This window comes from Panthera uncia (assembly GCF_023721935.1).
Source record: "Panthera uncia isolate 11264 chromosome A3 unlocalized genomic scaffold, Puncia_PCG_1.0 HiC_scaffold_11, whole genome shotgun sequence".
Lineage (NCBI taxonomy): Eukaryota > Metazoa > Chordata > Mammalia > Carnivora > Felidae > Panthera > Panthera uncia.
This window is the reverse complement of record NW_026057578.1, coordinates 419,400-434,920: the sequence shown is the minus strand read 5'-3', so window position 1 is coordinate 434,920 and position 15,521 is coordinate 419,400. Positions and strand designations below refer to the sequence as shown.

General features: G+C 45.5%; 1 protein-coding gene across 5 annotated transcripts in view; it reads left to right on the top strand.

Moving 5' to 3' along the window:
* Positions 1-15,521, top strand: part of DNAJC5 (DnaJ heat shock protein family (Hsp40) member C5) — a 44,638-nt gene that overhangs the window by 27,817 nt on the left and 1,300 nt on the right. For 4 of the 5 annotated variants that reach the window (XR_007462009.1, XM_049650452.1, XM_049650449.1 and 1 more), the window contains exons 2-3: positions 13,925-14,042; positions 14,860-15,073. Coding sequence is in view for 4 of the 5 variants with exons in the window: in XM_049650452.1 (XP_049506409.1) it covers positions 13,936-14,042; positions 14,860-15,073 (321 nt within the window). In the remaining variant the exon portion in view is untranslated. Of the gene's footprint in view, positions 1-8,113; positions 8,156-13,924; positions 14,043-14,859; positions 15,074-15,521 lie in introns of all 5 variants that reach the window. The other variant, XM_049650450.1, reaches the window with a different exon arrangement.

Genomic DNA, 15,521 nt, shown 5'->3' with positions numbered 1-15,521 from the left:
CAATTGTGAAATCACTATCCCAGTTAAGTTATAGAGTATCTCTGTCATCCTAGAAGGTTCCTTTTACTGTCCATAATCACTTTCCTGGTTTATATCACAACAGATTGTTTTTCATATTCTTAATCTTTTTGTAAATGGAATCATTTTGTATCTAGCTTGTCTTACATAATATATGTGAGGTTTTTTGTTTTTTTTTTAATGTTTATTTTTGAGAGAGTGTGTGAGCTGGGGAAGGGGCAGAGAGAGAGGGAGACAGGGTCTGAGGCGGGCCCTGTGCTGACAGCAGAGGGCCGACAGGGGGCTCGAACTCACCAACTGTGAGATCGTGACCTGCACCGGTTGGATGCTTAACCAACTGAGCCACCCAAGCGCCCTGAGGTTTATCTATTTTATTGCTTGTGTCAGTATATTACCCTTTTTTATTGATGAGTCATGTCCCTATAGAATAGTCCTTTGTTGCCGGCCGTTTGTGTTCACTCTTCTTAAAGCTAACGTAACAGTTCACATGCGATGGAGGAACTCTGACGTCAGGCAGGTGCAACCCTCCGTCCTCCTCCTTTCCCAGATGGACCCTGTGTGTGAGGATGTCAGACTTTATAAACTCTGAAAGTCAGGATTGATGTTTTTTCGCTTTCACCTTTCATATATATATATATATATATATATATATATATATACTTTTTAATTTTTTTTAATTCTTTATTTACTTTTGAGAGACAGCGAGACAGAGTGCGAGCGGGGGAGGGGCAGAGAGAGAGGGAGACACAGAATCTGAAGCAGGCTCCAGGCTCCGAGCCGACAGCACAGAGCCCGACGCGGGGCCCGAACCCGTGAACCTCAAGATCCCAACCTGAGGCCGAAGTCGGACGCTTAACCGACACAGCCACCCAGGCGCCCCTCATATATATTTGTGAAAAACGGAAAGGAGGGGCGCCTGGGTGACTCAGTCGGCTAAGCGTCCAACTTGGGCTCAGGTCGTGATAGCCCCACGTTCAGCTGTGCACTAACAGCACACAGCCTGCTTGGGATTCTCTCTCTCCCTCTCTGCCCCTCCTCCACTTGCTGTGCACACTTTCACTCTCTGTCTCAAAGTAAATCATCTTTTACCCAGATACTTACCAAAGGCTCCATTCCTTCCTGAAAGTGCTCGTTTCTGATACCATTTCCCTTTGGCCTAAGTAACTCTTTGGCATTTATTATAAGTTAAGTCTTTCTCTTGGTTTCTTTCCTTCTTTGTGTTTCTGAAAATGTCTTTATTTCACCTTTGTTTTGGAGGGGTGTTTTTTGCTGCAGATAGAATTCTGGTTGGATGGGTTTTCTATTTTAGCCCTTTAAAGGTGTGCTCACTGCCTTCTGGTTCCCATTATTTCTGATGAGAAGCACGTAATTCAGATGATTGTTCCTATGTAATATGTCCATTTTCTCAGTTTACAAGATTTTCTCCCGATCTTTAGCTTGCAGCACTGTGATTATAAGGTGCCTCAGCAGGATCTTCTTTATATTAATTTTATACCCTGCAGCCAGAATAATCTTAAAACATAAGCTGGTTTTTTTGCCTGTTCCCGTAAACTGTATTACTGGGGACCTGTGTTCACTGATTTCGAGTGTCCTGCTTCACTAAACTCACTCCCCACTCTCAGATTGTATTTCCTGTTTATCATAGTATTCCCAATGCCTGGCATGTGGAAGGACTCAGTAAATATTTTTCAGATAAGTGATCATGGAGAATGATGAATGCTGTGTTTTGTGAGTGAAGTTACAGGCATTGGAGCCCAGCGGGGCTCGTGGCAGGGTCTTTATCCATCTGGTCTGGTGCTGCCCTGCCCTCATGCCGCCACACCTTACCATCGTAGTCATAGGGAGGCTGGTGGGGCGCCTTGTTCAAGAACACTTGTGTGTTTGATGCACTCAGCAGACCTTCCTCTTAGAGTTGGAGAAACGTGCAAAGTGGGGGATCTTGTTTCTGTGTTCTTTGGTATGAAGTATTGTAAGGGTAGTTGTTCCATGTTACATGATAACTTAAATTTAATTAAAATTCCAGTTGGAAAAAACCCATAAAATATGTTGAGGATACGCGGTTGGAGGGTCATGCATGGGCTGCCGAGGTCTCCAGTCGAAGGTTGTTTGAAGAACCTCTGGCCACCCACGTGTCGAGTGCCCTGGATGTGCCAGGCGGTGTTAGGGAGCCTGGGAGACCCGACTGTGAAGTGTCAGGGCACAGTCCTCCCACGGGTCCTCCTCAGATACAGCAGCCGCTGCATTTCTTTGCAGTAAGTGGCATTTGTTTTCTGATTTTTGGATTTGTCTTCCGGTTTAAGTTTTCCCATTTGTTGTGTAGTACCTTTACAGTTTCATTGCCAGAGAAAAACCGTAAATAAATCATTAATGAAGTAAGAAGAATGAACGGACAAGGGACAGCTTTGATCTTTCTTGGATGGTTTCTGTTAAAAATGCCTTCGCCTCTCACATGGCTTTTCCAGCCGTTTTTATGTGGACAGGAGGGTGCCCTTGCTGCTGTCTGGCCTCCAGTTGCTTTATGTTGCAACCAACTTCTTTGAATTCTTCCATATTGATTGAAAATGCATATTCGAAACATTTATTTATTTATTTTTTTTAATGTTTATTTATTTCTGGGACAGAGACAGAGCATGAGCGGAGGAGGGGCAGAGAGAGAGAGAGACACAGGATCCAAAGCAGGCTCCAGGCTGAGCTGTCAGCACAGAGCCCGACGTGGGGCTCAAACTCACAGACCGTGAGATCATGACCTAAGCCAAAGTCGGACGCTCAACCGACTGAGCCACCCAGGTGTCCATCACCTTCTTTTAAACATTTTTTTAAAATATTTATTTTTGGGAGAGACAGAGAGAGAGCACGAGCAGTGGAGGGGCAGAGAGAGAGGAAGACAGAATCTGAAGCAGGCTCCAGGCTCTGAGCTGTCAGCACAGAGCCTGACGTGGGGCTCGAACTCACCGTGAGATCATGACCTGAGCCGAAGTCGGGCACTCAACCGACTGAGCCACCCAGGTGCCCCTCAAAACATTTCTTCTTTAAGTCACCTAAGTTTGTACCTCTATCTTTGTTTTGTATTTGTGCACGGTTACTTTTGAGGACTGAAAAAAGTGTGACCATAACTAAACCTACACTTGTCCACAGTATATAAACATAAGGGGCCATCTGCAGGACCTAATTTCCCTTAAATAAGTCACAAGAGACCCATTATGTGACTTCGAAGGCAGGGCTTGCACCTGCTTCTGTAATTAAATCAGGTTTTATTGGAGCACCCCTGTGCCCATTCTTTCACACAGTGTGCTTTCCGGCTTCAAAGGCAGAGCTAAAAACTGGGGACCCAATGATGGAGACTGTCTGGCCCACAAGACCAAAACGTTTACTATCCTGCCCTTAAAAAAAGCTGGCCGATGCCTGCTCCAAGGCGAGTAACCCTTGGAAGACCAACACCAAAGTAAAGCTAGGGTAGGGTCTGTGCGGACTGTCCCGCAGCCAGCCCACCCCTTGCCGATGCGGGCACTTGGCTTCGACACAGTTACGTTAGGTCAGAGCTGCTGGCCATACCATTATGACATAAAGGAGGTTAGTTTCCAACTCTCGTTTGTGATGCCAGAAAACTGCCAGGGGCTTGAAATTGTATCGGGAGGGGGTCCACGTGAGGATGTTTGCTGGTTCCTGGGGTCAGCTAGACCCTGGGTGACTGGACCCCTTGTCTGGGTGCCTTCCATCAGCTGTGGCCAAAACAGACAGACTTGCCCACAAAAGAACAGCTTTCTCTTTCTGCAGTACTGCTTGTTGGAGACTTCCTGGTTGCAAGAGGGAAGTTTAGCCCATGGGGATGAGCTCCAGACCCCTGGTTACAGGGGCATCACTGGCCGGGTAGACTGGGCTTCTCAGTACCCCTGACAGCCCAGCACACCGAACATGCTAAGTAAAGCTGTCCTGGAGGCGACTCATTAAAAAAGCACCTTCTGGGAAGGGCAGTCATGTATCCGGAAGCGCTTTAAAAAAATTTTGTAATGTGTATTTATTTGTGTGAGAGAGAGAGACAGAATGTGAGCAGGGAAGGGGCAGAGAGAGAGGGAGACACAGAATCCGAAGCAGGCTCCAGGCCCTGAACTGTCAACACAGAGCCCAACACGGGACTCGAACTCATGAGCTGTGAGATCATGACCTGAGCCGAAGTCGGATGCTCAACCGACTGAGCCACCCAGGCACCCCATGTTTATTCATTTTGAAAGACAGAGAGAGACAGAGCATAAGCAGGGGTGGGGCAGAGAGGGGGGGGGACACGGAATCCGAAGCAGGCTCCAGGCCCTGAGCTGTCAGCACAGAGCCCGACGCGGGGCTCGAACTCACAAGCTATGAGATCATGACCTGAGCCAAAGTCAGACGCTCAACTGACTGAGCCCCCAGGTGCCCCCGGATGCACTTTTAGAAGAGGTCTTGCAGCAGCTGATGTTCTGAGAAGGACAACTTAGTAGATTTTATAAGTGATAACTTTATAACTGTAGTAAAAGTTCAAACAATACAGAAGAGCATAATGACTTAAAAAAATCAAGCCATGGTATAGAAATGGATGAATGTTGGGCACCTGGGCAGCTCAGTTGGTTGAGTGTCCACCCAACTCGATTTTGGCTCAGGTCATGATCTCACAGTTTGTGGGATTGAGCCCCGCATTGGGCTCTGCGTTGACAGTGTGGAGCCTGCTTGGGATTCTCTCTCTGCCCCTCCCCCACTTGTGCTTGCTCTCTTAAAATACATAAAGAAGGGGCGCCTGGGTAGCTCAGTCGGTCGAGCGTCTGACTTCGGCTCAGGTCATGATCTCACGGTTTGTGAGTTCGGGCCCCGCGTCAGGCTCTGTGCTGACAGCTCAGAGCCTGGAGCCTGCTTCGGATTCTGTGTCTCCTTTTCTCTCTGCCCATCCCCCGCTTGTGCGCGCTCTCTCTCTCTCTCTCTCTCTCTCAAAAATAAATAAAGTAAAAATGTAAAAAAAAAAAATACATAAATAAGTGTTAAAAAAAAAAAAAAAAAGATATGGATGAATGTTACACAGCCAAGAAAATGTCCGTTAACCTCTGGTTCCTAGTTTTTCCCAAAAACAATCAGATGCTTACCTTCTAAAGATGTTTGCATGTCTTTTACATAAAAGCATTGTTGCACTTTTCCTTGAATTTGACATAGAAAAATCAAGGTGGTGCTGATGAAATTAGCATCCCTCAGTGCAGGCAAACCCCGCCCTTGTCTGCACCCCCCTCCCCCCACTTGTCGCCTGTGTCCTTGCAGGTTTGCGATGTTTGTATCCATCAGATTTGTTACTACAGCCCCCGGTGCTCTTTAGTCTTGTTCTAGGATTTCCGTGGGTTCAGCACCTGCCCACAGACCCGTTACCCCTGGTTTCCATTTTTGACTGCTGCCTTTTGGTTTGTGTTTTCACTGGCTGGGTTTTTCAACAGATCATTTTTTCTAGAAGCTTCTTGTTCCAGAAGTTCTCATGTCCATGTGAACATTAGTCTGTGCCTCTGTCTGTGGAGAGCTTGCCTGATCATAACATTATTGGGTCAGGAGTGTTCAGATAGTTGTCCCGCTAACATTCTGATGCTGTATATTACAGATTTGTGCTACTCCAATTATGAGGGAGAAAGCTGCCAGTCACAAATGACTCAGGATGCTTAATAACTTAGTTTTTAGGGGCACGTGGGTGGCTCAGTCAGTTGGGTGTCTGACTCTTGATTTCAGCTCAGATCGTGATGTCACAAGCTGTGGGATTGAGTCCAGTGTTGACAGAGCAGAGCCTGCTTGGGATTCTCTCTCTCTGCCCTTCCCCTGCTTGCTCATGTATATGCACGTGCCTTCATGGGTTGGGGGGGGGGGAGTTTGGATGTAGTTACTGGCAACCCACTGAAATTAGGAAAATTAATTTTAGATTATTTTATTGATCTTTCTTAAGGCGGCTCTGTCTGAGACTAGGAAGTTTTGACATTCAGTGCAGTAATATTAGTGACATCTGGCATACATACTGAGTTTTAAATAATACTGAGTTTTCAATCATAATTTAAAATGTGAAAGTTTCACAGGGTACTGTCTTCCATCAGATTAAGTAGCTGACTGCTTCTAGATGTTGTAGGCATACGAGCATATCTCCTGTGGAGGGCTTGGTTCCAGATAAACCGCAGTAAAGCAAGTATCACAATAGAGCCAGTCAAATGAATGTTTTGGTCTCCCAGTGCCTATAAACGTTCCATTTACGTTAAACCATCAGCTGGGGAGTGTGCAGTAGCCTTATGTGTGTAAAAAAAAAAAAAAGTACAAGCCTCAATTTTAAAATACCTTATTGCCAAAAAATGCCAACCTGGCACATGGGGGCCGTCCACCCCTGCACCCCCCTCCTGTCTGTTGTGAGCGTTAACCTTTGCATTAGGTGTGGTAATTAGGTGCCCACAGGAGGGTGGGGGGTGTGGGAGCTGTCTTGTGTCTCCTGCTGTCACTTCTCCCGCCACAGGCCCAGATGACCCCACTCTCCTGTCCCAGGTTCCTCATTCTGTTCAAGTGTGTCCTCCCCAGACAGTTCCATGTAGAAGGCAGGAGCAGTACTTTTCCCAGACTCTTACATTGATGTATTCTTTATTATTTTTTTAATGTTTGTTTATTTTTGAGAGAGAACGTTTATTTATTTATTTATTTTAAGTTTACTTATTTTTAGTGACATCACAAGTGGGGAGGGGCAGAGAGAGGGAGAGAGAGAATCCCAGGCAGGCTCCACACTGTCAGTGCAGAGCCCGATGTGGGGCTCGAACTCACGAAACCATGAGATCGTGACCTGAGCTGCAACCCAGAGTCGGAGGTTTGACTGAGCCACCCAGGTGCCCCACACATACAGATTATTAAATCAGTATTGAGTTTAAAAATTATGTCCATCCCTTTATTTTTCAGATGGTTGATCTCAGGCCAGGGTTGTAGGTGTTTGATGGCACTGGGAGCTGCCTAGACCCATCTTACTCCTATCACAGAGGCAGAGTAGGGAGATTGGAAAGCTCCCCCCCCCTTTTTTTTTTTAAATGTTAGATATTTTCTTTAATTTTTTTAAACGTTTATTTTTGAGAGACAGAGACAGAGCGCAAGTGGGGGAGGGGCAGAGAGAGAGGAAGACACAGACCCCGAAGCAGCCTCCAGGCTCTGAGCTGTCAGCACACAGCCCGACTCAGGACTCGAACCCACGAACCGCGAGATCATGACCTGAGCCAGTCGGACACTTGACCGACCGAGCCGCTCAGGCGCCCCAACACGTTGCCTGGTTTTTACCAGTGGTGATATTTTGCCAAAATATGAGTGTTTTGTTTTGTTTTAATTTTTAAATGTTTTATTTGCTTTTGTGAGAGAAAGTGGGGGAGGGACAGAGAGAGGAGGAGACACAGAATCCGAAACAGGCTCCGGGCTCTGAGCTGTCAGCACAGATTCCAACATGGGGCTCGGACCCACAAACTGTGAGATCATGACCCGAGTCGAAGGACACTCAACCAACTGAGCCACCCAGGTGCCCCTCCAAGCTGTAGTTTTAGATCATCACCAGGATACTGATGTTGATACGATCTACCAGTCTCACTCAGATTTCCCATCTTCACTTTTACTCATTTGTGTGCACGGTGACCTCTGTTCAGTGGTTTCGCCTGCATAGGTTTGTGTTTGCACCGCTAGACTCAAAATACTGGAGGTCTCAGTGCCACCGGCCATCCCTGCGTTGGCCTTCGTACTCACCCCTCCCATCCTTGACCCCTTGGCACCCGCCCATCTGCCTTCCATTTCTGACGTCGTATCACTTCAAAAATGTTCTGTAAGTACAGTCATACACTGTGTAGCCTTTTGGGATCGGCTTTGTGTGTTCAGTGGCATTCCTGGGAGGCTCATCCAGCTTCTCACGGCAGTTATTTTGTTTTCGTTTGCCAAGTGGTATTTATTACGTGGTGTATTCACATCCCAGTTTTTTAACCATTCAGTTGAAGGACATCTGGACTAATTCTGGTTTGGGGCTGTTAGGAGTAAAACTGCTCTGAATGTTGTGTGTAGGTTTTTATGTGAACAGTGTTTCCTTTTCTTTTGCATAAATCAGCCAGGAGCAGACCTGCTGGGTCCTGTGGCAAGTGTGTGCCAGGTAATTTTCCAGTGTTTCCTGGAGTCCTTGTAATCGACCTCTCGCTCTGCCTCTGTGTTCACGCAACCTCACGTACTTTGCGTTTACCAGGGTTTCATATAAGGGACTCCTACGTTGTCTGTTAGGTCTCACCCCTTTCACTCAGCAGCATGCTTTAAGGGTGGTTGTGGGCCATTCCCTTCGTGCTGAGCAGTAGTCCACTCTACGGACAGACCCCTTTCTGTTGATCCATTCACCTATCGATGGACATTGGGTTGTTTCGAGATGTTGGCTGTCAGGAATAAAGCCGCTGTGACCATTGGTGTGTAAGTCTTGGTGTAGACCTGCGTTTTCATCTTGCATGTGTAAGACCGTACCCAGCAGTGGAGTGGCTGGGTCGTGTGATAAGTGTGTGTTTGACTTCTTAAGGCACTACCAAGCTGTTTTCTGAAGGGTTCTGAAGGGGTTGTGGCGTTTTACGTCTTCAGCAGAGTTCATGTTACTTCACATCCTTGCCAACTTACTTGATACGGATCATCTTTTTTTTTTTTTTTTTTTTATGCTTATTTATTTAAAAAAAATTTTTTTTTAATTTTTTTAAATTTATTTTTGAAGGAGAGAGAGAGAGAGAGAGAGAGACAGAGCATGAATGGGGGAGGAGCAGAAAGAGAGGGAGACACAGAATCCGAAGCGGGCTCCAGGCTCTGAGCTGTCAGCACAGAGCCTGACCGGGGGTTCAAACTCACAAACCGTGAAATCATGACCTGAGCCGAAGTCAGACGCTTAACCGACTGAGCCACCCAGGAGCCCCTTAAATGTTTGTTTATTTTTGAGAGAGAGAGAGAGAGCAGGTGGAGGAGAGGCAGAGAGGGGGTGGGGACAGAAGATCCCAAGCGGGGTCTGCACTGATAGCAGAGGGACTGGGGCTCGAACTCACGAACTAACTGTAAGATCACGGACCTGAGATGAAGTAAGACGCTAACCGACTGAGCCACCCAGGTGCCCCAATACGGCTCATCTTTTTAATACAAGCCGTTCTAGTAGAAATGTAGTAGTATCTCATTTTATTTTGCATTTCTGAATGACAGCGACGAACATCTTTTCATGTGCTGTTGACCATCTGTATGTCAGTGTTGCTGTGGCTAATCTATGCCCTTTGCTTTTCCATACAAATTTTTAAATAGGTTTCTCAATTTCTATCAAATGAGCCTGCTAGGATTAGAGTTAAGATTGTATTGTATCTGTAGATCAATTTGGAGAGCATTGGCATCTTAACAGTATTGACTCTTCTGATGCATGAACGTTATAAATCTGTATTTTTTAAAATCTTTGGTTTCTCTAGGCAATGTGTGATTTTCAACATAAGGGTCCTGTATGTCTTCTGTTAAATCTGACTCCTAAAAAAATTTAGCGTTTTGGATGCTGTTGTAAATGAAACTTGAACGTAATAATATTTTCCAATTGCTTACTGCTCTCAAAAGTATGGTTGTTTTAAATATCATATTAGTATCCTGTGATCTTGCTAACTTCACTTCTCAGTTGTTGGTTGGTTGGTTGGTTTTCTGTTTGTTTTGTTTGTTTTTTGTGGATTCCTTAGGATTTTCTATATAAACAACCAAGTCATCTGTGAATAGGGACAGTTTTAGGTCTTTTTCTTTTTTTCCTGTTGGAGTGTTCAGGGTCCTATGACAATGTTGAATAGAATTGGTGAGAGCAGGCGTCCTTGTCACATTCTGGTCTTAAGGGGAAACCCACTCCTAAGCATATCAGCTGTAGGCTTTTGGTCAGATGTCCTTTATCAGACTGAGGAAGTTTCCTTCTATTCCCAATATCTCCTGAGAATTTTTAAAATCATAAATTGGTATTGAACTTTGCCATATGCTTTGATTGAATCTCTTGGGATGATCATGTGGTTTGTCTCATTTATTCTATAATGTAGTAGATTACATTGGTTTCTTTGGAAAGTTAAATCAGGCTTGCATTCTTGGGATAATTTCTACTTGATTAGATTCTATTTGCTAATACTCTGTTAAGGATTTTTGCATCTGTGTTTATGAGGGATTTTTTGGTAATGTCTGTGAGGTCATGCTGGTTAAGACACGTAAAGAGCAGATCCCTCTTCCTCTGTTTTTGAAAAAGTTTATCTAAGATTAATGTCATTTCTTCCTTGAATATTTGTTAGAAAAATCATCAGGGCCTGGAATTTTGTTTGTGGGAAGATTTTCTATTACCGATTCAATTTTGTTAATGTTTTTAGGACTACTCAGATTTTTCTGTTTCATCCTGTGTTAATTTTAGTAAATTGTATTTTTCAAGGTACTTGTCCGTTTCATCTAATTATTGGCATAAAGTTGTCTATAATCTTATCATCTTTTTTGTGCCTGTAGGGTCTGTAGTGATGACCCCTCTTTTTTTCCTTCCTCATGTTACTGATTTCTGTTGTTTTTTTTTTTGTCTGGCCAGTTGTTTATTAATTTTATTGTTTTCAAAGAGCCAACTTTCATCTTTGCTAAATTTTTCTATCACTTACCTGTTTTTTATTCTGTTGGTTTCTGCTCTTTAATATTTCCTTCCTTCCATTTCCCTTGGGTCTGCTCTGCTTGCTTCCAGCGTTACAAGCCTGAATCTTAGGTTTTGGCTCACATGTTACATTTTATTATTTAGTTCAAAATATGTTCTGTTATTATGATTTCTTTGAGCTGCATGTTAGTTTAGAAGTGTGTTGGGTGATGTTAAATACTTGAGGTTTTCTCAGAGGTCTTAGTGTTGAGTTTCTAACTTAATTCTGCTAAGCTCGGGGAGCACACTTTGCATGATTTAAATGTATTGAAATTTGTTTTAGAGCCCAGCATGTGGTATATTGGTGATTTTTTTTTCTTTTCTGTGTGTTTATAGATGTTGAGGGTCACATAAGTGTCATTTAGGTGATGGTGGTCAGTAGTGTTCTTCAGGTCATCTGTTTTTACTTTGTTGTTGTTGTTTGTTCTGTCTGTGTCTGAGAGAGGGGTGCTGAGATTTTTATAGCAGTGGGTTGTCTCTTTCTCCTTTTAATTCTGTCAGTACTTGTTTGATGTATTTTGACACTCTGTTGTTTTTAACATTCATTTATTTTGAGAGAGAAGACGTGTGCATGCAAGTTGGGGAGAGGGAGAGAGAATCCCAAGCAGACTCCACACTGTCAGCACAGAGCCTGACGTGGGGCTCAGTCTCATGAACTATGAGATCATGACCTGAGCTGAAGTCAGATGCTTAACTGACTGAGCCACCCAAGAGTCCCATTGTGTTTTATCCATTCTGACAGTCTCTCCCTTTTTTTTATTTATTTATTTATTTATTTTTTTTTTTTAAATTTACTTCCAAGTTAGTAGCATATGGTGTAATAATGATTTCAGGAGTAGAATTTAGTGATTCATCACTTACATATAACACCCAGTGCTCATCCCAACAAGTGTCCTCCCTAATGCCCCTTGCCCATTTAGCCCATCCCCCCACCCACAACCCCCTCCAGCATCCCTCAGTTTATTCTCCATATTTAAGAGTCTCTTATTTTTCTCCCCCTCCTGTTTTTATGTTATTTTTCCTTCCCTTGTGTTCATCTGTTGTGTTTCTTAAATTCCAAATTCCACTTGAGTAAAGTCATATGATATTTGTCTTCTCTAATTTTGCTTATTAGCATAATATACTCTAGTTCCATCCACGTTGTTGCAAACGGCAAGATTTCATTCTTTTTGATCTCTGAGTAATATCCCACTGTATGTATATACCACGTTTTCTTTATCCATTCATCAGTCAATGGACATTTAGGCTATTTCCATACTTTGGCTATTGTCGATAGTGCTGCTATAAACACTGGGGTGCTTGTGCCCCTTCAAAACAGCATAGCTGTATCCCTTAAATATCTAGTAGTGCAGTTGCTGGGTCGTAGGGTAGTTCTGTTTTTAATTTTTTGAGGAACCTACACACTGTTTTCCAGAATGGCTGCATCAGTTTGCATTCCCACCAGCAGTGCAAGAGGGTTCCTCTTTATCTACATCCTCGCCAACATCTGTTGTTGTCTGAGTTGTTAATGTTAACCATTCTGACCAGTGTGAGGGGGTATCTCAGTGTGGTTTTGATTTGTATTTCCTGGATGATGAGTGATGTTGAGCATTTTTTCATGTGTCGGCCATCTGGATGTCTTCTTTGGAGAAGTGTCTATTCATGTCTTTTGCCCATTTCTTCACTGGATTATTTGTGTTTTGGGTGTTGAGTTTGATACGTTCTTTATAGGTTTTGGATACTAACCCTTTATCTGATATGTCGTTTGCAAAAATCTTCTCCCATTCTGTCGGTTGCCATTTAGTTTTGCTGATTGTTTCCTTTGCTGTGCAGAAGCTTTTTATCTTGATGAGGTCCCAGTAGTTCATTTTTGCTTTTGTTTCCCTTGCCTCCGGAGACGTGTTGAGTAAGAAGTTGCTGCGGCCAAGGTCAAAGAGGTTTTTGCCTCCTTTCTCCTCTAGGGTTTTGATGGCTTCCTGTCTTACATTTAGGTCCTTCATCCACTTTGAGTTTATTTTTGTGTCTCGTGTAAGAAAGTGGTCCAGGTTCATTCTTCTGCATGTCGCTGTCCAGTTTTCCCAGCACCACTTGCTGAAGAGACTGTCTTTATTCCATTGGATATTCTTTCCTGCTTTGTCAAAGATGAGTTGGCCACATGTTTGTGGGTCCATTTCTGGGTTCTCTATTCTGTTCCATTGATCTGAATGTCTGTTTTTATGCCACTACCATACCGTGTTGTTGATTACAGCTTTGTAACACATCTTCAAGTCTGGGATTGTGATGCCTCCATCTTTGGTTTTCTTTTTCAGGATTGCTTTGGCTGTTCAGGGACTTTTCAGGTTCCATACAAATTTTAGGATTGTTTGTTCTAGGTTTGTGAAGAATGCTGGTGTTATTCTGATAGGGATTGAGACAATCTTTTTTTTTTTTTTTTTAATTTTTTTAAATGTGTATTCATTTCTGAGAGAGACAGACAGAGTGTGAGTAGGGAAGGGGCAGAAAGGGAGACAGAATCCGAAGCAGACTCCAGGCTCTGTGCTGACAGCTCATGGGGCTTGAACCCGTGAACCATGAGATCATGACCTGAGCCAAAGTTGGACATTTAAGCGACTGAGCCACCCAGGCGCCTCGAGACAGTCTCTTCTTCTTATTGGAGTTCTTAGTCTAAAGAGTTCATTTCCCTTTTTCTTTCTTTCTTTTTTTTTTTTTTAACGTTTATTTATTATTGAGAGAGAGAGACAGAGCATGAGCAGGGGAGGGGCAGAGAGAGGAGGAGACACAGAATCCGAAGCAGGCTCCAGAGCGGCTCCGAGCTGTCAGCACAGAGCCCATCGCGGGGCTCGAACCACAAAGTGCAAGATCATGACCTGAGCTGAAATCGGACGCTTAACTGACTGAGCCACCCAGCTGCCCCATTTCCCTTTTTCTTTTAGCCTTTATAGCTATACTTTGCATTTCTTTATTTAGAGGTTGCTCTGGAGATTACAATAAACACATGTAATCCTGCACAGTCTCTGTGGTGTGGCCGTGTTCTCACCTTCACAGGCACAATCACCAACTTTAACTTTGCCTCTGGCCCCACTCCTCACACCCCTTTATGTCATAGTTGGATGTGTTGTGTCTGTGGACCTCCTGGCCCCCACTAGCAGTGTTATGATGTTTTGCCTAGAACAGTCATCTGGAATAAAGCGTGTCAGCGCTGTGCTTGGAATCTCTATACTTTTTGATGTTTTCTTTGCATTTTTCTTATAGATTAGCCTACCATGGCAGACCAGAGACAGCGCTCACTCTCTACCTCTGGGGAATCACTCTACCATGTTCTGGGGCTGGACAAGAATGCAACCTCAGATGACATTAAAAAGTCCTATCGGTGAGAGGCCACACGCGGGGAGGACCTCGTACCTCGTGGGGTTTGACTTGCATTTACCGAAACCAGTGTTTGTCCCTGGCTGAGCTGACCCCGTGTCAAGCTGGCGATGGTTCCACCACACGTTGTAGCCTACAGCTCTCAACTGATATTTTCTCGGCAACAACAAAGTAACACTTTGTGGGTGATACAGACGGTCTGCCCTGGAGCAGCCAGGTCCAGAGGGAAGCAGGTCTGAGCCTGCTCCGTAGCCGGGGCTTTAGAATGCTCAATGATTTGCTCTTCTCCGCGCGGTGACGGTAGTCCCCTCCCTGTAGCGGTCCCAGTGGAACTTACACACAGCTGCACGGAGTAGGCCATAGGAGGCAAACCCCCCACGAGTCTGCACCCTCAGCTAGTTGTCTCTTGTGTTCCTCACGCGTGTGATTCGTGAGCACGGAAAGCAGGCCCATGTTGTGCTCCCCTCGCGTGCAGTCACTTCGTGGGGCACCTGAGCAGTTAGCCTGCTGGGACACTAGAGGTCGGCAGTGGGTTTGCCTTGGAGCTGTTGGAAGAGCCCTCCCTCCCCCACCCCCCTCGCAGGCTGTGCCTGCGGCCACTCCCTCAGGGTTAGCCTCACCCCAGGACCCTCTTCTCTGAGGCCGGGTCAGGGTCAGGGCCAGGGCCAGGGCCGGGCAGTTTGCAGAGATTTCTCCGGATCTGATAGTCTGGTACTCTGGAGAGGCGGAAAGTGCCGCGGTGATGCATGAATGTGTCCTCCACGGGGCCCTGTGATGGGTGTGTGTGAAATAAGGGACAAAGAAATGGTTTCGATTTGCAGAAAACTTGCCTTGAAATACCACCCTGACAAGAACCCCGATAACCCGGAGGCGGCAGACAAGTTCAAGGAGATCAACAACGCCCACGCCATCCTGACGGACGCCACAAAAAGAAACATCTACGACAAGTACGGGTCGCTGGGGCTCTACGTGGCCGAGCAGTTTGGAGAGGAGAACGTGAACACCTACTTTGTGCTCTCCAGCTGGTGGGCCAAGGTGAGCGGAATGGGCGGGGGGCGGGGGGTCCGGGCGCACACAGTCAGACCGTTCGGTCCAGGGGCTCTGCTCAGGGGCCCCGGTTCCCGGGTGTGGGGCAGCCTTTCTCCTCGTCCCGTGCGGACGTGGCCGGCTCGCTTGCCTGTGTGCAACGGGCCGAGAGCGCACAGAGCGAGCCCGACACCGAGCGGACGTTCTCTGACGAGTAAGTTCCTACAGAGACCGGCCTCGCAAGGGAGCTTTTCCAGCGCGTTTTGGACGCATGTTTTTGTCGTCGTGGGGGAGGACGTGTTTGAAATCTGACTTGAGAAACTTTTGACATTTTGTCCGGTGGTTCTGTTTTGAACGCTTGTCCTTTTCCTCACTTGACTCACAACCCGTGTCCCGTGAAGGCCCGAGGCTGTGACGGCCCCGGCCACCAGGCGCCATGGTGCTGGCCAGTCAGCCC